The sequence below is a fragment of the Crinia signifera genome, chromosome 3 (genome assembly GCF_055691185.1).
Source record: "Crinia signifera chromosome 3, ASM5569118v1, whole genome shotgun sequence".
Lineage (NCBI taxonomy): Eukaryota > Metazoa > Chordata > Amphibia > Anura > Myobatrachidae > Crinia > Crinia signifera.
In genome coordinates this window covers 145,408,731-145,432,671 of record NC_139219.1, presented here as the reverse complement: position 1 = coordinate 145,432,671, position 23,941 = coordinate 145,408,731, and the positions used below count along the sequence as shown (strand labels likewise).

General features: G+C 38.8%; 1 protein-coding gene across 10 annotated transcripts in view; it reads left to right on the top strand.

Annotated features, from left to right (window-relative positions):
* The window catches only part of EYA4 (EYA transcriptional coactivator and phosphatase 4), a 274,048-nt gene that overhangs the window by 150,859 nt on the left and 99,248 nt on the right, over positions 1–23,941 (top strand). For all 10 annotated transcript variants that reach the window (XM_083176667.1, XM_083176666.1, XM_083176664.1 and 7 more), the window contains one exon: positions 14,167–14,291. In XM_083176667.1, coding sequence (XP_083032793.1) covers positions 14,167–14,291 — 125 coding nt within the window. The remainder of the gene's footprint in view (positions 1–14,166; positions 14,292–23,941) is intronic.

The following is a 23,941-nucleotide window of genomic DNA, read 5'->3' as shown; positions in this document are numbered from 1 at the left end:
ATCACATTGCAAAACGTATGCGATGTGATGATATCTAGTCTAAATTGCATACAATAACTGTACAGTGTAGGGGCAACTTTAGTATCCAACCCCTCTTTTTCTATTACTGCTGACAGCTGCCTCCTAAAAGAAGAGCTAGACAGGCTGCCGCTAGGCTGGCTGCAGGCAGGGGAAGCTATCGTGTAGCTCCTCCCAGGCAGATCTCCATGTATCTAGATGAGAGAGCTGCAAGTGGGATGCAGGGACTGTTCTCTGCTGCTTGGCAGGCAGGTGTGTGTGTGTATATTATATGCCCGGGGCTAAGGTAATTATGCTGTTTTAGGGGAAAGGAATATGTGTGTGTATGATGTGTGAGTGTATGTATGCTATTGTGTGTTTGCATATACATGCTGTGTGTGTGTGTGTTTGTATGTATGTAGGTAATGTGTGCTGTGTGTATGCAATGTGTTTGTATATGCTACTGTATGTAATGTTGTCAGACTGTGAATGTTTGCAACCGGTACCTTGGACTTCTGATCCCCTCTTGGTGCTGTCAGCCTCTGGTCTGCCTGCTTAACTTGCCTGAATTCTGAGGGCAGAGAGACAAAGAACCCCAAAAGAGCAACACCCCACAGACAACACTGTCGCCACATGTGAGGATGGTGATTATGATATTTTAATTTGCAGCAAGAAATCACGGTTCACCACTGAAAGAAATACTGGATCATGCAAAATACAGAGAAGGACTGAAGCTACTGTGTAGCTATATGGGCGCTGACAAGGGGTGTTCTGTGAAGCAGCTACCCATGGGACTGAGTGGGTCCCAAAATGAACAGAGAAAAAACAGAGAAAAGAAAGTAGCGCTATAACCAATGAGGATTTTGAAAAAGAAAATTACATTTATTGGTACACATACATATTAAATTTCATTAAAAAATGGGAATTTAAAAACAAAGCTCACTGCCCGCCAGGCCAATTGTAGCAATATGTTTTTCAGGGGGGAAACAAGGGACCAGTTGGTAAACCAGGGGATAGCAAACTTCCCTTATATATAGTTACCGGTACAGTCCTTTTGGTGATTTCCTCTGAGAAATCTTTACATCCTTTTTGGATAGCGTATTCGCTGTATCATCCCTTATTGCTGGAACGTGAGGAAAAGTCCAATTTTGGCACAGTAGATGTAATATCCGGTCCACTGGTGGAGGCGGCTGGTTGGATCCCAAAGATCAAGGGCAAGTGCGTGAAGTGACAGTTGAGGGCAAGAGGGTGTGGCAGCTCCTGACGCGTTTCGCTGTCACTCAGGAACAGCTTTTTCAAAGGTATCATGCAAAATACAGTTGAAAAAAAAGACAAAAGAAGAATAAAGAATTGTAAAGAAGGATATTGTGCGCAATGGGACCCTCGCAAACCACCGGGTCGCAATATGCATGGTATGCTGCACAGTAAACGTTACTGGACAAATACGATACAATACGGTCAATAAAATCACAGGTCTTGTACAACATGCAGCATTGATACAGTGCAATAAACCCAATTCAATGAGGCACACAAGTGTCCTGAATTTAAAGAACAATAAGTCCCGGAACTGCGCAGTTCACTACAGTGCAAGGCACCTTTTTGTTTACTTGCACGTTAATTGTGTCTAGTTAAGACTGAGCTTTGGCACAATGCCAACACTGGATGTAACTCACTCAAACAGGCCTCCTGGTGTTATTTACACCTGTGCAATTGTAATCCAACTGTCTCTGTAGTTAACCAGGTGACTAACTTCAACGTTATTGATAAGGCTCAAAGCAGTATGGCTGCATATCCCTTCTCTGTAAACAACAAATAAGGCCTTCTGGGGAAGTGTTCTTTCACTGGGCCGCGGGTGGAATGAGGGCTGGAGGCAGTAACTCCATGGACAATGGTCTGCAGAAAGGCGTCCCTGAGGAAGTGAACACCTCCCAATGGGACTGCCTTGGTGACTGGCAGGTCAGACTTCTAATAGGAAGTCACTGCCTGCCACAGTCAACAGTGGCGGATTTTACCTGGGGGGGTTGCAGCCCATAGGTAAAAACCGCCACTGCACCCTTTCATGAAACAGTGCCATTCCTCTTTTTAAAACAATGTTTGCCAATAGTAATTATTATCTGGTGATCACACAACAATACAGAAATTATAAAAAATTTCAGAGACTGGGGGTTCCATGTCTATATCTCCAGGTCAAATAAAAGTGTTTCACTAATTTAATTAGGAAAATATTTTAGTTTTTAAAATGTTATGCCTCATTGAGCTACCGCATTATTGTAAAAAAAAAAGCATTATAATTTGCAAGTACTGTTTGTATTATTAAAGTATGTGCTTAGAATCATCGTGCCCTTTACTGGTTTACAAAGCTGGGTTTATACTAATGCAGGAACCATAAACTATATATTGCTTGTGTTTAGTAAAAATAAACATTTTGCATACTTTTTTGCAACAATAAATTAAAATTTCATTTTTATTGGCATTTTCTGAAAAAAAAAGTATAATACAGTATTTTTGGGCACTGCATAAAGAAAATATTGATATTGTATTGTGACCAGCCCTAAAAGTGCCAGTATATGCCCAGAACAGGGAAGAGAAAACCCTTGGTGTTAAAAGGTTTTAATACGTATACATTTAAACCTTATGAAATCACTACGTCTCATAATACAAAAAAACAATATGTAATAACTTTTATTTCTTTAAACACAATATATTATGTAATTATAGGCTTTCTATACATATTGAAAATATTCTTATGATGTATTTGAACACATATTAGGGGTTATTCTGATTCAATCGGTCCCCCTGCAAATTCGCAGGGGTGCATGCATTTTTTATACGTATGTGCCGCATAGGGTTCATGCTCATGTGCAGCCAATGTACAGAAGTCCTGGTGAAGGGGCGTGTGGAGGCCGGTTGGGCGTTCCCATGGTAACTCCCCAATGGGCAGCTGATGTCAGCAGCCCGCCCTGTCCTCGCACAGGGCACCCGCAGATCAGAGACACCGTAGAGGTGTCTCAGATCTGCGAGCGCTGAAGAAACCATCGAATGATTTCTCCCCCACACCCAAGGCTGCGAATGGATGATTATACAAATCGTCCATTCGCATACCTGCGGGGGTTCGGGGGATGGCGGGTGGTGTCTGGGGGACTGGCAAGGCTGCAAATTTTGCAACCAGTCAACCAGAATAAGGACCATTGTATAATCTACACTACTGATTTAGGTGGTTACTGAATAGCTTTGTCATTTTTCAGTAAAAGTTTACAGACCTTAAGTTGTTAAAGACACCTCCTAACCTGCTCAGCACTTTGGCAGTCTGCCCATAGTGAAGTGGGAAAGTGACAATACATAGGATTAAATTGCAGAAGTTTCTCTTATCTTAGTAAAGATGGTTTGTATTCAGTTCTAAGTACTTGTAGTTGTAAAACTTTTTTCCTATTTAAGAATCAAATACTGCTGTGATCTTTTTGTTAATGCTTATTACTAGGAGAGAACCCAAGTTGGCCCATGTTCACCAACTGCTTACAATGTTATGACAGGTTTAGTTGTATTCTAGATTGATAACCAATCATTATAAGCAGTCTGGACTTATGTTCTAAAGACATTGGGTTAATAGTTTTTGCTTCTTCAGTAGTACTTTGTATTAGAATAGCACAATTTGCTATGCTAATAGGTTCCATGAGGATAGGATAGTTTCAGGCAACAAGATTAATAATAACTATCTCTAACCAGCTGCTCATAAAAAATGAAATTCTATAAACTAAAGGAAATGTGTTACAAACAAATGGCAAAAAAAATGTCTTTATGCATTACAAATGTATGTGCCAAAATGATCTCTTGATCGCTTCTCTTTCCTACCCATAGCTGTTTTTCTCCATGCTGTGCTTAACCAGCTTATGCACCTAGACTTGGCTGTAAGAAGGGCTTTGCTGCATCTCATCCTATGTAGGACTGCGGCTTTCCTCACTGTGGGTGAGATGCAGCAAAGCCCTTTTCCATGGTCAAACCTCCCCAAATGCCTTTGGCCACATACCACATATGCACCAAGCACTGAAATGTGATAGATGTTATTGCATTTCCCTACTGAGAGAGATCCAATCGGATATGGCCTCTAGACCTGAACACCGTATTCTAGATGAGACCATACCAATGACCTATACAGTGTCATTATTTCTTCTTTCTCTCTGCTACTGATTTCTCTCCCTAAACAACCAAGCATTTGACTTGCCTTCCTCAATGCTTTATTACATTACATTAATTACTCAACAAAATTCTCCGGGGACAGGCCGCTGTGGCAGCGCAGCTGAGACCGGAAACTTTCCAGGCATACCACCCAAGGGGTTATTTTCCTTATCTGTGTATATTACTACTATTGCCTTTAGATTCACTGATATACAGTATAGGAATTATAATTTATTAGTAATGTAGGGTACACACCAAAATGATTTGGCCTCAATTCCCCTAATTTCAATCCAATTCCGGCCTATTGTATGTGGATTGTAGATAAATTGGCCATGTTTTGGCATGCTTAGATTCGATTCCGATCCCCAGCAGGTACCTGCTGGTCCTTTGGGCGTTTTACAGATTCCACCTGCTGCAGGTAGGATCTGTAAAATATCCATTCAACTGGATCTAGATCCAGATCGGATAGTATGTAGACCGTCAGCAGATCGTATGCAGACCGTGTGCTCACGAACTGCTAATGATCAGGATCCTTCTGGTGTTTACCTAGCATAAGACTATTACAAAAACATTACTAAGGATTATATGTGGTGTGATAAGGCAGGAGGTCCATTAGGGGGGGGGGGGGTGACATCATGAGTTTCCTCATAAGGTGATACCAACCCTAGTGGTGATGCATCTGATTCCCCCTATAAAGGGTAGAAGCAGTAGCTGCCTTTTCTTATATAGGATGTTTCAACTTATTAACCTTTTTATTTAATAAAAAAATATATATTGTGTTACTTTTAATTTATTATATTTAGAAAAGCTATATTTTTACATATTTAGATTGTAGCTGCTACCTAGCTGTACAAGATGTGTCATACTATCATCCACTTGATTAACATTCTTCAAATTGCAATATATATATTAATAAAGATAATCAGCCTGAGAATGATCATTAATTGTGGTATCTGATACATGATCTTTATATTCCAGAGTTTTGAACCCTTTACCATAGTGTTAGGGCTAATGCTACCAATTTCTGAAGTCCTGGCTTCACTCCTGGTGATGTATCTGTCCCGTTTCTATATACATGAATCATCTGATTCTTCTTACTTTCTCCCTTTGACTAGTAATTAAAGGATTCAGATGACAACCTGTGGAAGATATCGCTCAATGCTTTGCAGCATCTGGCTCTTTGGCAGATTTTCCTGGCACTTCTGTTAATGGTTTTGAATTTGCCCATGGGTCTTTCATGTGGTTGAATTGCAGATGGGCTGTCTGTGCTGCCTTGTTCTCCTAGGTGCTTTATGTTTTGCTCCTCACTCATTTTAGGAAACACATACCATTTGAAAAACATAGAATAAAATCTTTCATTGCTTTAGAAGGTCCAATATGCATAGCCTTCCTTTCCAGAGTAGTCTAAAAGATTGCTTTGAAAGCAAACACATGTGGCCCTGTATTCAAATCCAGAGCTGTGAAGTGATAAAATTGGGCATTTAATGGGGTGTCTGTGAAGTTTAGCATTTTCATGTAACTGTTACAAAGTACCCTAATAATATAACAAATCTTTATTTTTCTTTTAACTGTGACTGAAGCATGCTTCATCGTTTAGGAAATGCACTATCTAGGTTCTGATTAGCATGTTATATCATTATGTAATGTTATTGTAAGTTTAGGAGGCAACACCAAAATTGCTACAGAAATTTATTGACCAATGACCAACAGTATTAAACTTGGTTAGAAACTTTTGCTAGCCACACACTGCATAAAACAGGCAATATTGTACAGACTGTCCCATATCACTGGTATGTGGTTCCAAACTGACCAAAATGGGCAACAATCATTGCATTCGGTCATTATAGTCACTTGGCCAATCAGATTTCATCAAGGTAGGCTACCACATGAGTGCTCAAATTGGACAGTCAGGCTACTGTATTTCTTTGTACATTGTGTTGGCTATCCTTAGATATTATTTATTGTGTGTATTTACCATCTGGATTACCGGATCAATAAACACAATAAACTTATTAGTGTTTTTGCTATTAACCCTTTGAGTGCCAGGTGAATTTGTCAAAACTGGTGCGAAAATTGGCAACCAAAATTTTTTATTCATCATATTGACCTGTAATATTTACCTTATATAGGAAATATAATCTTTTTTACACAACATTTTTTTGATTTAATATAACAAATGTGAGTGACGCTGGAATTTTTAGCCGATATTTTGCACATCTCTCACAGAGCGGTTGGCACTCACATTGGTGCATCTCTCACAGAGATGCCTGCATTTTTAGTGAAATGTTGGCCCTCAAAGGGTTAATTAACAGTTTCAAATTAAGTCATTTGTAAAAGAAACTTTACTTAACGCCAAGAAAAAATGTTGTCTCTGAGGCATTCAGGATCGGGGTGCCTAGTACCTAGCAAGTAGCGTGGCCAATCCCGGGTACGGGATCGACAGGATCCCGGGATTTGGCCCCCAAAACACAGGGATTTTAATTCCGGGATAGGAGCTTCCAATCCGCGGATTTCGAGATTAGACTACGCATGCGCAATCTAATGCCGGGCAGCGTCTGAGCACTCGCTCAGACGCTGCCTGGCTGGTCCCGATGCACAGACTGCAGCTCTGCGCAGCATGACAGTCAATCAGAGGTCTGGTGAATCTCCAGTACGCCACTGTCTGGGGAATCTCCACTAATCACTATACTATTCTGGATAGGACACCTGGAAATTATCTCCATTAAGGCTGGTCATTAGAAATCAGATAAAAGAGTTCCATTGAGTTGTGCAAACTTGCGAGTACAACTCGAACATATTAAAATAATCTGATCTGTTTAATTCCATTATTAGGTATTAATCAAATTTTATCATTGTTTGCCAACATGATACAGTACTTAGTGTAACGGACAAGACTAGGCCCGTGCATTTCAGTACACAATTTTAGCTTCAATCTAAATTCCATTTGACTATTACAGTCTCCAAAACAACATTTTTTTACTAAAAATGAAACCTTAACTAGTTGGTCAGGCAGAGCTGCATTTACAAGTTAATGCCTATAAATAAGAACTACTGCAATGTTCATGTGTTTACAGGTATTGTACCTGCATTCGCTTGTCAAAAACTATCAAAGGGTTCCTTCATTCGGTTTGTAAATTGTATCAATTAAATGTTATAACATGTGACTTTTGATGTCAGAACTGTCTGAATATACTTACTATAACAATATAATTATCAGAGGCACTCTTATGTGGAGATATTCCATTTCCAGGATATCATGAACACACTGAAATCATAATTATTCTATTGCGTAGAAGGCAGAAACAGCTGGAGGGAAATCCGGCATTCATAGCCCAAAAGACACATGTAAATATTCTGTATGTGTATATATATATATATAGTCTGTCTTGGGAATTTTATTTTATTCCCTTCGTTGTCCTGACGAAAGGAATAAAATAAAATTCCCGAAACGTTGCCGTAAAGACCTGTGTGAGGTCGTTTTTTTTGGTTGTATGCGAGTGCCGGGCAGAGGGAGTCACATCCCAAGACAGACGGTATAGGACCAGCCAAGGCACCCCCTGTAACGGCAGTTGGAGTGGAGTACCGGATCGCCTTTTGAAAGATGTATGTATATATATATATATATGTATATATTCTGTCCATGTGCACCCTCATCTGTACTTAGCACCTAGGCGAGTATTTGCACCTGCCCTATCCTGCGAGCAAACAAAGTACTCCTGATAGGTATATATTAATGACTGTAAAAAAAAGGATTGATTTCAATTAAGTGATTTGGCTGCTTTGTTCAACACTGCCACTTTTTCATTTCTAGATGCATTACACCATCACGGACGGTGTTATGGTTAGCATTACTGCCTCACAGCGCTGAGGTAATGGGTTCGATACCCACCATGGCCCTAACTGTGCGGAGTTTGTATATTTTCCACTTGCTTGCGTGGGTTTCCTCCGGGTACTCCAGTTTCCTCCCACAATCCAAAAATATACTGGTAGACTAATTGGCTTCCAACAAAAATTTTCATGTATATTATATTATATATATATATATATTGTATATTTCATGCCATTTTTCTCCCTTCTTTAATTTATATGGATTTTGGCTTCAGCAAAATGGCTTCCATTAACGTTTTTGGCTCTAGGGTATGATCCTTGCATGTTTTGTCTATAGTAATTCTGTGAGCTTAGGAAAAAAAAGAAAATGCTGTAAAAGTCACTTTTTTGGCAGTTTATTGGCTGCTAAAAGTAGTGAGAAGCACTGTGTGGGTAACCGGGACACTAATTGTACGTTTTTATGAATCTACATCTATGCGAGAGGAGACTGGTATTCCTTTTGTAGAGCAGTAATATTTTACAAGGTATGATATTTGGCAAGATGGTCAAGATTGATTTATTTAATGGAAGTTTATATTTGTGTATTATAGGTCAGATTCAACTTTGTTCGCAAATAATAAAAAAAACATGCAAATGGGTATTCTCTCTTTCTTTTCTTTTTTCAATTTAACATTCATCATTATATTTACATGTAGAATGTTGTACTCTTGTAATTTTATTCTTTTTGGGGCACTTTTTTGTGTTGCCAATCAAGGATTTGGAAACCCTCCCTCTAGGAGATATGTTTAATCTTTCAGCTATCCTGTAAAAGGAGATATTGCCTTTAAGATGTACTTGCAGACCCCTGCAATGGTAGTACATTTTAACAAAAACCCATAAATCAGTAAGATGTAAAATAAAAAAAATGTATAAATGTGCAGTGAGTATGAACACAACATTTATTTAAAAATGTTTTGAGCTTAGTACTACATAAATTTATTGTCTACATCAGGCATGTCCAACGTTGGCCCTCCAGATGTTTTGAAACTACATATCCCAGCATGCTTTGCAATAGTTTTAGCATTCTCTAATAGCAAAATTGTGGCTAAACATGCTGGGATGTGTAGTTTCACAACATCTGGAGGGCCAACGTTGGACATGCCTGGTCTACATAGTCTATTCATGACATCTTAATGTCCGTCCAATGGACAGCCGAAAGTTTTATGCTTATGCAATTCTAGTTCCACCAACCCTTCCCAACCACAGCAGGACAGAAGCTGCTGCAGCAACCAGAGCAGGTCTCTACCCTATCCACCTACCCTACCCAACCACAGCAGGGCAAAAGCTTTTGTAGCAGGTACAGAAGATCCTGAAAACCCTCAATAAATAAGCAAACAATCAAGAGAAAAAACATCTGACTGGGGATTGATCTCACATGGATTTTACAACGATATCTACAGTGTTCAAATCACAGACCACTCTGCCGATGAGTGGCTTATTAGCTTCAGTTTGTCAAGTTTTGTAAATTGAAAATAATTTTCATTGAATGGACCCTTATAGGCCTTTAAGGATCCACTTAAGGGAGTCTGTTTATTGTGTTGTATTCAGAAAGGCATAAGCTTTCCAATGCTATACAGGTTGAGTATCCCGTATCCATTATCTGAATTATTCTGAAAACCATACATTCCAGAAAGTGAAAAAATATATATTTTTTGCTAAAAACTCACTGGGGACATTTGTAACAGCAATACTGAGGACATGATATGTAACTGGCACTATATATGTACAAGAAAATGATTGCTTGGCATTCAAATTCAATATCTGAGATAGTACACAAATTTTGTTTCATGTTTTGAAACCTTGTTTTTTAAACAAATAAAATATATTTGTGTGTATTTCATGTGTTTGATGTGTTTATACAGCATAAATGCAAGACACTTCAAAGTACATCATTGAAATATTAAAATTTTCCGAAATACGGAATAATCCGTTATCCAAAATTCTCCTGGTCCCAAGCTTTTTGGATATAGCAGAAATAGCATGGACCCTTATGACAACACCCTTAAAGGCTCATCTGATTAAACCCATCTTCAAACTTAGATCATCCCTTAAGATGATAAGGTAGTGTGCATGGAATTAACAGGCTCAGTTACTGCTTACTGTACTTTACAATTATCCAGATTTAGGCAGGACATTCCACCAGTTGTGTCCTATGACGTTTTTAAGCTGGAAGATACACCACCATAACTAGTGCCATGAAGTGTTAATGAAAACACCCCCCCCCCCCCCTCCAAAAAAAAATAAAAAAAAATTGGGCACATTCTTGCTTTGGGATTTCGATCTAGCCTTCTTTTTTCTTGTTATTTTAGTTAAATGCCTGTTCTCCTATTTGCCAATAGGTGGCCGATGTAGTCTATTTCTACCAGCCCTCCATAATGCTACGTTGCCAATTACATCATCATGTTGGACTGGCAGGGCTGTGATAGCATGATTTATTGAGAATTGTATTATCGCACACTCTATCCTTCCCATTTCAATATGCCATTACACTGGAAGTGTCATTCATAAAAATTAGAGACTCTTGTAGATGTTCAGTAAAAGTTGGCATAATTTGCATGTCTTAGATCCTGCTCCAGATTTTCATTAATATTAAAGTTTGGGGATGATGAAGGCCACTTTTAATCCTTAGCGGGATTTAGGACCTTATTCTGGTCCACATGCAACACTGCGAATTTTGCAGTGTTGCGTGTGGATGTTCCTGCTCGCACCAAGCATCTGAACATGCGTTTAATTCCCACCATGGCACTAACTGTCTTCATATTATCCCTATGCATGGATGGGTTTCCTCTGGGTACACTGTTTCCTACCACAATCCAAAAATACAGTATACTAGATTAATTGACTCCCAACAAAATGAACCCTAGCATGTGGTAGGGAATATAGACTGTAAATTTTACTGGTGCAGGGATTTATATGAACGGCCAAATATTCTCTGTAAAGCTCAGTAAATATGTGTGTGTTTATATAAATAACTGGTAATGATAATATAACAACTTACATATATGTATACGTCTTTCTCTTCTTGCAAAGGCAATATAGCCATGAATTGGTTTACCCCTGAGTATGTATGCAGGGGGGCGCTCTCTGTAGGTGATAAGGGTTCAGCTGCGGAGCTCCAATAAGAGAGGGGCCACCCTCTTGATAATAGTAGATAAAAGGATAGTTGGAGATCTGTGCTATATATGTGTGTTGCTCTTGTAGGTTGTAAATAATGATATAGTGTAGAGCAATGTTTGTGCAAAACAGAGGGATTTTATTGGCAAACAGCAATGCTTAAATTGTGAACAGGGTGTTCTGACCAAACAAATTATAATAATACAAGGGAGAATCACAGTGAACTGCAATACAGCAGAAAACTGGTCCAAAGCAAAACACTGCTACACCTAAAACAGTCTCCGGGTTCTGTCTGTCCTCCTTATTAGGAAGGAGAATGCGGAGAGATATGTAATCCAAATCTCCACTGTGTGGCCGGCAATTGGCTCATAAGCAATACAGGACACCTGAATTGGTGTTCTGAACTAACTGACAGGTTGCCTATGCGTGGTGATGGGGTATGGGTGACTGTCCGGGGATGGTATGGGGATGGTGTTGTAAGTGTCACCAGGGGCTGGTGTCCCTGCACCACTGGAGGTGCACTAGCACATACCTTTATCCTGGGTTTCTGTCCAACCGTCCCTCGCCGTCACTCCAAAGTTGTTGTGTTAGCATCTGCAGAGCCATGCAGGATGCCGGCTGTAATCCACGCTGCTTCCTCACTGACAGCCGCTACTTCCGGGTTTTGCTTTGCAGCAGTAACCGGGAGCGCGTTGTCAGTGGAGTGATGTGCGCTCAACTCCCTTGGGGGGGAAGGAGACTTGTTCAGTGAGTCTGTGTGGCTCCAATGCGTATCGACCTGTCTCAGGTTTTTTTCCTGAAGAAGACCTGAGACAGGTCGAAAGGAGTTAAGCGCACTCCACTGACACCCCGCACCCAGTTACTGCTGCACAGCAAAATCCGGAAATAAACTGTGGAATTGTTAGTCCTAATCCCACTTTGTCCTCAGGAGATCTGCCCAAAACAATACTCATTAGCCAAGTTCCCTCCCCTCCTATAACCCTTTGTTTCATTTCTTGACCACCACACACCACCTTTTCCATGCTCTCTTTGAGTATTTTATCATTTGAGTCTTCCTCTATAATATATGTCTACCTAAGGGTGTTATGGTTTGCTTTGTCGATCTACATCATACCATACATGTTATATTGTTAACTGGTTTACTATGTAGGCACATGCTGCGATTCTTTTTTTCTTTTACCATATTGTTTTCTTTCTCTTAAACTTTTTGTGTACATTTTTGTCTGAATGTTTTTTTTCTTCTTTTCGAAACGTGTAAAAATGACATGATTTAAAAAAGAAAATAGGTGTGGCCATTAAATAAAGACTGTTGCTGTTATTTACATTTAATTATATTAAGTACCTTTTAACTCCATTCCCTTTTATGTACTCCCCTTTATCCTAATTCTTCACAAAAGTTTCTAAAACATTTTTGTAGTAATGTTGATTCACTATTGCGCCTTCAGGTTCCCAGTCTGCCAAAATAAAACTCTTGATATCAAACTTTTGTCATGATGCAAGACTGGCCCAAAAGATTCTTTGTCAATGTTTACCAAATTTTAGTTTTTTTGATGTATTTCAGAAAAAAACACAACCTCTTTGAACTCTGAGGAACTATTTTTGTGGAGCGTTGAAACTTGCAAAATTCTTTGCAGGCTAGTCAAAGGTCAATGTTCCCCTACACTCTTTTAACTCACTCAGTATGGTTTATTTTTTACAAACATAGTCTTGTTATTTAGAAACCATGGGAATCATCATTTAAATGGTGGCTGCAGTCTTTCTGGATCTTAATCCCAGATTGCTAATGCCAATGCTAACATAAAATAATTTACGTTGAGCAGTGGTTCCCAAACTGTGCGCCTAGGCTCCCTGGGCTGCACATACTTTTTCTACTAGATGGTTATCGCATCGCATCGCATTGCATGCACACTGCATGCACAAGGCATGCAATGCGATGTGATGTGTACTATATAAGTCCCAAACGGATCCGTTAAACGGACAGTGTATGGGCAGCTTAAAAAGCACAAATAAACACAATCTACTTAATTTGATATATATTTTTTGGGGCCTAGGGTTGCCGTGGAAAAATTCTGATACTCTAGGGTGCCGTGATTAGAAAAATATTGGGAACCCCTGACGTAGAGGGATCCTCTATATCTGTCTGTAACTGAATAATTGAAAATATAACCCAGATTTTCTTTAAAGGGGATCGGTTTGTCAAAAAATATTGGGTTATATCTTCAATTATTCAGTTGCAGACACATAGTGCTAATATAGAATGTAAGAAAAGGCAGGAAATTATGATTTCCTACTAGAAAAGGTGTAATGTGCTTAAATCATTACTTCTCCAAAATCATAACTTTGTGGGTAGCCAATAAATATTAATTATCATTTAGTGTTTATAGATTTTTGTAAAGTAATAAAATCCCCAGGGTCTGATTCTGAGCAAAAAAATTAAGTCAGTAGCTTTTGTTTCTACCCAGTTTGTTTAATCACTGTTGTTTCCAATTGTAAAGTGCAACGAAATATGCTGCGCTATATAAGAAACTGTAAATAACTAAATAAATAAACTTTGTATCTGGGATAAACCATGTTTGAATGTAAGGGGTGCACCTAATTTTTGTACTTCAGTGTTAATGAATTGTACATCCCCGTTTTCCTCTATTCGGCAACATTTTGTACTAAAATTAATTTTCATGGACCCCTGCTTTGTCCTAATTAGTCTCCCTTCCAAAGTTTTTGACTTTCTTGTTATAGCAAGCTACAGACATGCTCTGGATAGGAAAAGTTTAATTGTCTCCTTGCATTGATAGATAGATAGATAGATAGATAGATAGATAGATAGATAGATAGATAGATAGATAGATAGATAGATAGATAGATAGACTGAATTGATTTTTTTTTAATTAACCCGTTTGAGAGATCATATACAATAGAGAACATTTTTTATAAAACAGATACATAATGATCTGACATCATTATGTTATAATTTCAAAGCTACATTGTAACCCTGAATATTTATATGTTTCCTAATAGGTCTATGGAAATGCAGGACCTAGCAAGTCCGCATAATCGTGTTGGAAGTGGAGATGCATCTGCGGCCTCCAAGCTGGATAAGTCAAATATTAGCAGCAGCTCCATCACAACAAATGGTACAGGAGGTAGGTGTCATTCGCTGGGCAGGTTATAAATAATAGGGATAACTCACATTAGACAGTCATCTACAGGAAATGTACACAGCAAATATTGTACACTGACATGCAGCCTGTAGAAAACTTTATACTACTGTATATAATATACTGAACACTGCAAAAGAAAACATGGGCTGACCGTAGTAACAGGTCGCCTGTAACAGGGTTACTGTATGCATAGGTTTTGTGAAAATGAGTATATTTCATTAAATGATAACCTAGCACCATACCTCCTAACTTTTAGTCTGGACGACCCGGGACACTTGTATGCGCGGCGAAGGCGCATACAAGTTCGCCTTTTTCATCACTGTGGGGGCATGCCCAGCAGCTCCGTGAGCTGCCAGCTATGCCCCCAGCCCCTCTGCCTGCAGGAATAGACGCTGTGCACAGCGTCTATTCAGGGTGACAGGGGGGACTCCCAACTACCTAACTCCGCCACGGGACACTGCCAGCCGCGGGAGGGATGCAGGAACGTCTGATAAAACTGGGACGTTCCCTCGATAAGCGGGACAGTTGGGAGGTATGTAGTACTCCTTTTCACACTTCCTTTTGGAATATTACACTAAGTAGTGTTGACATTGCCAAACATAAAATGGCGTTAGTCATGCACTGTTAACCACAAGATAATAGATCTATTACAAGTCATTACTGTACTTCTATACTTTCTTGTTTTCTACATATCTTCAGTTCTTAGTCACTTATTAAATCACTTACTGTAAATCCCCAATATACTGAACGTAATTAGTGACATGTAATATCATATTCTATTGCAGCTATTTTTCTAATTTAATATTATAACAGAAATACTACTTCGTTCAGTACATTAACATGTGTAGGTTCTCTTGCAGGGAATTCTGGTGAGGAAGTGGGCCCAGGTTGCAAGCACAAAGATCATGGGACCAAATGTAATAGGGTGTGAGAAACAGAAAGTCAGAGATTTTGTGCGAGTTTTCCCATTTTTTGTAAAGCTGCAATCAAGTACATGGATTGTCCTGTGTAAATGATTGCCACTTTAAATTTTATTTTTAAAACTCTCTCAGAATCTCTCACTTTTTGAATCTCTCACTTTTTGTTTCTAACACCCTATTACATTTGGCCCGTGGTGTAATTCACAGCTTTTTGTTCCTATACCTCACTTGCCAAATCCCTAACTGGTGTCATGGTGCAGGGTCATGTTGGTGTAGTTTGCTGTGATTTAGGTTACCAATCAGAAATATGAACTTTTCTTACAGGAATCTAGAAGGCTTTTGGCTGTTCTGTAAGAATAGGCATGTAATTAATAATGGTAATAATATTAATAGTTAATTTCTCCAAATCACCATTGCTACAACACATATTAGTGTACATAGAATACACTTATAGACACAAAATGCACTTGTGTAATACAGAAGAAACAATAATTAAACCAATAAATGTATTAAATTCCAATTCTCAGGCGAAAATATGACTGTGTTAAATACTGCGGACTGGCTGCTGAGTTGCAGCACGCCCTCTTCTGCAACAAGTAGGAACTATACTACTATAATGCATGGTGTTTTTCTAAGGTGCTTACTGATTGTGGTGTTTCTTTCTGACTACTTGTGTGGTTTGCTGTGTTTACTGACATTTCATACTTTTAAATTGAATAAGGGCTTGTGCACATGGCATATGAAAAGCAATGTAATGTCTTTGCTTTTATCAGAGTGTTCAATGCCTGTTCACCAAGCCCACTTGTAGCATAGGTGTACCACATACTCCCAAATTCTATTGTACAAACTAAGCTATAACATATGGGAAACCTACAGCCAATGGTGAAATTGACACAAAACAATCAGATTGCATGTACAGTTCCATTTGCTTATTTAATTTGTGAACCAACATTATGTATCCGCAGCAAGCATGCTTATCAGACATAAGCGTGCATATTAAAAACGTTATATTTGCAGCCATGTGTGTACAAGCAATATGAATATAATTTTTTGAAGGTGTAGAGCAGTGATAGGGTAGTAGCTTGTACGTTCTATGGTTAGTTTTTTTATTATAAATTTATTGAATTCTACACTTATACTTCGCTGACCTCCAGCTAGGATGGCCCGTCTCAGGGCATTTTTTCCACTCCTGGCATTCGGGCATTGAGTTGTGTGTCCCCCCCCCCCCCCCTCCCAAAACCAGACACCTACGGTTTTACTTACATCAGGCTGGCTGGTAGCGACAGGCAGCATCAGAATCAAGGGCATTGCAGCTGCCATGATAAATTCACCAGAACAGGAAAATTATACATATAAGCATATGACTTACATGCTACAGCTAATGTTATCCAATTGTTCTCCAGTTGAGTGGCTGATTTATTGTTTTTTTTTTCTTCATCATTTTATAAACAAAATATCATCTTTCTTTTCTCCAAGCACAATATTTCATGATGTGCAAAATAAAATTATACAAAACTTAAAAAATATAGATTTTTTTTTGGCATTAAAAATTAGACGTTATAAATATAATTGATGTCACTATGGGCCAGATGTACTAAGTTTGAAAAGTGATAAAATGGAGAATGATAAACCACCAGCCAATCAGATCCTATCTGCGATGTCACAAGCTGTGTTTGAAAAATGACAGGTAGGAGCTGATTGGCTGGTGCGTTTTCACTCTCAATTTTATCACTTTTCAAGCTTAGTACATCTCACCCTATAAGAGAAAAACTACTGAATAATCTGTTGGTATTTGAGATTGGGAAGTAGAATGTAGTACAATACTGTTTTTCCTGATATGTAAAAGTCATGAATGGTTAATGTGCCTTTGTTCTCTAAAGTATAATCAAATAATTTTACTGTATCACTTAGGCGACATCTTAAAGTTTTTTAAAACATCTGCAAAATATTTTTACACCTTTGATATATTAACATACAGATGGAGCCGCTCATATTTATTTATTTATTCCCATCTTTATTTGAATATAGATCAGAAATTACTAATAGAAGTGGTTCTTAAACTCAGTCCTCAAGGACCTCCAACCTTGCACGTTTTCCAGGTCACCCGGCAGGTGCACAGGTGCACTCATTATTCACTGGCACATTTTAGAAGATCACAGGTGGAGCTAATTATTTCACCTGTGATTCTGTGTGGAGACCTGGAAAACATGCACTGTTGGGGGGTCCTGAGGACCGAGGTTGAGAAACATTGTTCTAGATCACAGTTCTTCACTTATTTCTGTTAGTATATTATAATGTATGTGGGATACTCATGCTTTTTTTAAGTAGTCCTCCACACCTATGGAAGAGTGGGTGTTTTTCCTGCATCCCTCCAATTTCCTATTAAAGTGATGAGGAGAATAATACTGGAAGGGTCAATTTGATTGTGTTTCTATGAGATTTATAGAATTTGTCATAAATGAGCAGTTTCTAACATGATAATACTTATGCTGATTTTTTTCAATGGATGAGAAGGATTGTTTTCGTATTAGTAGAAGCAGTACTGTTTTTCCGGAAAAATAGGTTCAGGAACTCCAGGTCTGAGGGTGGATCAATTAAATAAAAAAAAACATATATAATAGAGAGAGGGAGGGAGAGATAGATGTATATATTGTATTTAGAAACAAAGGCACTCACAGGTGACTTTAAAATAAAACTTATCTTAAGAAAAGTAGATTTTCAGTTCCTGATGATGTCATATTTAATTAGAGGTTCAGGAACTGAGTTCCTGCTGGTTCCTGCTGAAAAATAGCACTGAGTAGAAGCATTAGTAAATGGGTGCTCAGCCCTGCACATGCATTTTGATCCCAAAATTTCAGGATTCGAGGCTCCAATCCTCAGGTTTTGCCCTAAATCCCAGGATCCTGATGATCCCAAACCCAGGATTGGCATCCTTAGTCTTATATGAGTGAGTGCATGGTTAGAATTCATCTGGGAAGTTATACTAATTTCTTTGCAACAACTGTGTACAGTACTGAGTATACTATTAGTTACTTAGTACACTGTTAGCGAATTTAAGTGCACAATTCTGGAAAAAAGTTCCCAAGCATAGGATTCTTTGTCTATGGTGGAGTGTCGAAGTGGTGCCGGGTGTTTTGCACTATGTGACACAAAAAGGTTGTGCATATCTGTATGCATACAATGATCCATACAGGCGAATATACACACTTAGGGGCAGATGTATTAGGCCTGGTGAAGTGATAAAGTGTCCTGTGATAAAGTACAAGCCAATCAGCTACTAACTGCTAACTTTCAGGATGTGTTTGAAAAAATACAGTAATAGCTAAGAGCTGATTGGTTTGTACTTTCTCACCAGACATATTATCCCTTTACCAGGCTTAATAAATCTGCCCCTCAGTTCAATGCATGCATTTCTGTAGGAATTATGAACAACTTCTGTTCGACAGGCACTACTGTTATTCTACTGCTATTTTGTGTAGGTAGAAAGAGAATACGGTACTTATATGTTAGTTGGGCGCCCACTATAGTTAGTACGCTCATACCTCCACTATCCATGTCAGCATGGAGTTGATTTTATAAAGTGTGAAGAGCGCAGCGAGCCACCGAGCCCGAAGTGTGGCGAGCGTAGCGGGCCCCTCGTGGGGATGCGAAAAACTGAGCAAATAGCTTAGTGGGCACCCAACTAACCTATAAGTACCGAGAATACTAATACAACGCTCCTATGGAGTCCTCCGAGTAAGCTTGGATGACCCTTGCTTTGAGCTAGACTCGCTTCTGAAGGAGCTTGATGAAACCACATAAATGATTACTGCCTTGCAGTCTGCAACTTGGGTTATCATTTTAAAAAGGTTCTTGATAATTTGTGATTATGGAAGGAGAGCTGGGCATTACTTCCGAGTGTCATCTCTGTCTGACACTGGATGATACCAAAGTGTGTACAACACCTCATAAAGCATTCTGGGAAATAACTAGTCGTGTCTATTTTACCTTTTTGTTTATCACATAGTAAAGTGACAAATACTGTAGAAAAAACGTAGAAAAAATGTTTTTAGTTTTTTTTATCTTGTTTCTTTTCCATCATAAAATTTGCATGACACTTTCAAAGAGTCACCAAACATCTTACAACATATAGTGGACATTCTGTGACTGACAGGATTCATTGCAGATGCGGGTGAGAATGTAATCATATGCAGACACAGGCATTTAGCCATAGTTGTAGTAATAGAGAATTTAGCTACTATTTACAGTAGAGATCACCGAATCCTCATGAAGCCCTATTAATATTTATTGTTCTTTACTATTTCATGGTCTATTTCCATTAAAGTCTATTTGTATGGACCATATGGTAATCCTAAGTATCTATAAACATTCCCTTTGCTGTTTTATATGGGATAATGCACTACCTACTGTAAATTATATGGACATTAAAAGTTCAGACAGGTGACTTTAGTTAAAACACTTCTTTGTTCTAAAAGCAATTGTTTGCTACCATCAGGGCCAATAAATCCAATTTTTACTGGCAATATAATGTCCAGATACAGAAACACCTACACCCAATGAAAGTATTTCCCAATCAGGGGGTCGGGAGCCACCTGCCAGAGCCATAAAAAAGTCTTTGTCAATGGAAGTCCATTGTTAGGAATTGGACATTATCTACCTGTTTGTCTGCTTATTCAGTGCTTGTGCCCATGCTACGTTCATTTATGTATTTTGCTAGTTTTTATATGAATATGGCTGCCCACAAGATGATAGCAGGTTTATTCACCTGGGCTCTGATTCTGAATTCGGCACATAGCCACAGGTGAGGGTGGCTGTTACAGCTGTTATTAAGTATCCGTAAGGGTTCAGGTGTATACACATATGTATTGCCCACTGTTTTTTCATTCACTGTCACACCCCCATCAGTTGGGTGAAAAGCATTTGTCAGAAACAGGGTACCTTTACATACACAGCCCTTATAATAGCATGAATGTCTAGTAACCAGCCCACAACACATCTAGGATCTCTTGCATGCATTGACAATGTAGCTGCCCTGCCCTTTGTGTCCACTTTTGGCCTTGCGTCTGCATATCTCCCAACTTTTCACTTTAGAATTTGAGGCTCATCATTATGGGGTCATTGCCAGCTCTGTGTAAGCTGCTGGCTATGCCACCAGCTCCTCTGCCTCTCTGAATAGACGCTGTGCGCATGCGAACAGCGTCTATTCCACCGCACTTGAATTAGGCCCTTGACCGTATGTGTAACAGTGTATATGTACCAGTGTATGCGTACCAGTAGGAGAACTCTGCGTTAGATTTGTAGTACAGATTGACTATAATTTGTATGTTCTGCTAAAAAACTATTATTCTGTGTACAAATATACCTGAACCTTATGCTTTGATTGAGCTCTGCCAGTACTGACCTATGCTTATTTTCTTACTTCTGTGCCTGCTGATGTGTCTGAAAGGCCTGTTGTGTGTCACCACTGGAGATGTGGATAGAGATGGCTTGCACTGCCAGTACTGTGTGGTGTAGTCTACAAAGGGTGTGTGCCTGAGTGGCAGACTGTGGCTTGCACCTTACTTCAGTCACCTCAATTGCCCTCCTCACTATGCTTAACTGAACAGTATAAATGTGAAAGTCTACAAAAAACAATACCTTTTGTGAACATGACAAAAAAAAAGTTTGATTTAGTAATTTCAGTAGAATACAATTCATGCTCATATGTTTTTACATTTATGTAAATATAGGCTTACCATTATATCTCTTTAAACTGGGACTTGCATGAATTTATCACTGTCTACTATTATAAAGCGCAACGGAATCTGCTGCGCTATATAAGAAACTGTAAATATATAAATAACAAAGGTTCTATGTCTGGTTTCAGCCAGGTAAAATTCAGGCTTGAAGTTTGCCAGCCACAAAACCAGTGTAATTTAAGTGTGTCCCAGTTTATAGTGATAGTATAGTAAGCTTATGTAAAATAAAATTTTGTCGTAAAAATGGTAATGAATAATGGGCACATGTATCAAGCTTCAAAAAGTGATACAATGGAGAGTGACAAACAACCAGCCAATCAGCCCCTACCTGTCATTTTTCAAACCGTTAGGAGCTGATTGGCTGGTTGCAATTAGTTCTGGGATTTTATTTCCTAAGCTCCTAGCATTTGCACACATAGCTCTTAAAGTTGTGTCTGTGCTTCTGCTGCTAGCTATGGTTGTTTATCACTCATCCATACATCTGGCTCTATATCTTTAAACCTTAACCTATGTAAGCAATCTTAAGCAATTAATATTGGTATATATAATTATATACAAAAACACCTGATCAACACTTACAATGTCCTAAAATATTCAGATGGTCTATACTAGGATTGAGCCATTAACTCAAAAAGGAGTAGTTTTGTAAAGTAAACTGCAGTAGTAAGGACGGCACCTTTCAATCATGGTCATACCCATCTAGTGTTTTCTCCTTTACAGAGTCTAGTTTGTCGCAGGTAAGACACACACCCTTATTGCAGTAGTTCCCAAATTACTATATTTGCATTCTTTTGGTCACGTGTGATTGGGTGTAACACAGAACATGGGCTGGGCAGTGCATTGATGCACTTCTTACCATTTTGGTATTCAATTGGAAGTGAGCATTTAAGCTGCTGCTTATTGTTATGGAAATTAATTCAACTGGAATTTTTTTTGGTGTCTATGTTGACATAAGCCGACGTGGACACCATATAAGAGTGCCGCGTCCACTTACCAATGCTTTGGGCACACTTATATCATCTAACACTGTGTCCACTTAAATATTTAAGTATAAAAAAAAACTTTCAAAAAAATATGAAACTCATGTCAACCTTTTTCATTTCAACCTATTGCTTGTGTTGACCATTTGACCATGTCAACTTTTCTCATGTGTTAACCTATGGCCTGTCGACAAATAGTGGTCGAGTCTTATTGACTGTCAACCTTATTTCTGTCGATCTGCCGACCACATCCAGCCCCCAAATCAGTTACTAAATACTGTGGACTATATCCAGGACTCGGGACACAGCAGGACTCAGCTTCTCCTGTAACTAGCCAGTGGGTGAGATCTTCTACAGTAAGGATAACAGGATCTGAGTGCTGCATGCCAAATGCAACACAGCGTTGCCCTTCCCAGGGGTCAGGCAGCCATAGCACATATTACCTACATGTAACATTAAAGATATGTGTTTATATGTTTTAGCAGCCCCCTTTAACTCATATGCTTTGTGTAGGCAGCAGCTGCCACAGATTAGCAGCTGGGTAAGCAGAGGCGCTACACTTATTTATTTATTACCTGCCCAGCACTCCCAGAGATTCTAGGCTGCCCCCAGAGACTGTCCCCACATTATATTTACCCACTACTCACACAGCCATAACTGCCTCCCCACCTACAATGGGACAATTCGGCCTGCGAGTGTGACAGTGGGTCAGTCCGATGAAAATAGGACTGTTGGTAGGTATGTACTCTAGACAGCATGATGAGATTCACACTGTGCTTTCTACTACCAACTATAACCTGTCCTAAGCAGTTACCGGCAGCTCAAACCAAAAATGCTGGTAATTCTGTCATTTAAGGTTTGGGCGACAACATACATGTGACTTATGTTATATTCACTGCTCAGTGCCATCTGGTGGCAGAAAAATATACCGCATGACACTTGAATATTTTGGTTTGAGAAACATGGCACATGATTATTGACAGCACTGTGCAACAAAACTACTTGGCAAACACTCTGATGTCTACGGTACTACATCTTTGTGTAAGGGATGTGTGCAGTTAATTTACAGAGCTCAGGTTGTTTCTGTAAGGATAAACTACATCTCATTGTTGAAGATTAAATAAATTGATGATATGATTCCAGTTGATCTAGAAAACTAGTTCAGTTCACTGTATTTTGTATATAACTTTTAAGATAACCTATAGAAAGACCATTAAGTTTCGAACAGCATTATGCTCTGGTTCTCTTTACACTGCACTTGTGCATCTCATTATCTGGTCCCATAAGGTTTTCTCTCATGGTGGCAGAAAATCGTTAGGAGATACAGTATTTAGATTCACCAGCATGGGAGTTTGGAGGTGATACCTCTTCTAATAAGTCAACCATTGTAATCTCACGTTTTTTATTGCAAAAGAAGCCCCCCCTAGGCTTCTGTGGGAGCCACTAAAATGTGAAATTTACCATTCCGGACCCCATCTTCAGAAAGTAAAGTGATTAGAGCTCCTGTCCTTGCATGTGTGTTTTTATATACATATTAATGAACATTCATTTCTTTGCTATGATAAACTTGATAATTAATAAATATACTTAATATTCAATCATTGGGGTGAATCAGTGGTTAGGGCTTGGCGCTACAGCTAATGAAATCCCATTTGATTAATGTACAGTATGTGGACCTCATATACGCTCACAATCCTCAATATGAGGAATCTGGTCCGTACTGTAGAGAAGCTGATAAGTTTCATTTCTTTAAGACATTAGATGAATAAGAAAATAACTTGCTAATAAGCAAGTTATTCATTCTGTTTTGCTAAATATTTTTATATCAGATACATTTACAAGGTATTGAAAATGTGCTGTCTGTGCATATAAATATTTTTTATTTTTATGTCTCAGTCTTTTAACGAAGACAATATTAATTACAATGACAAATGAAGTCATACACTAAAACCTTTCAATTTCAACTCAGATGTGTTTCCATCCACTTTCTAATA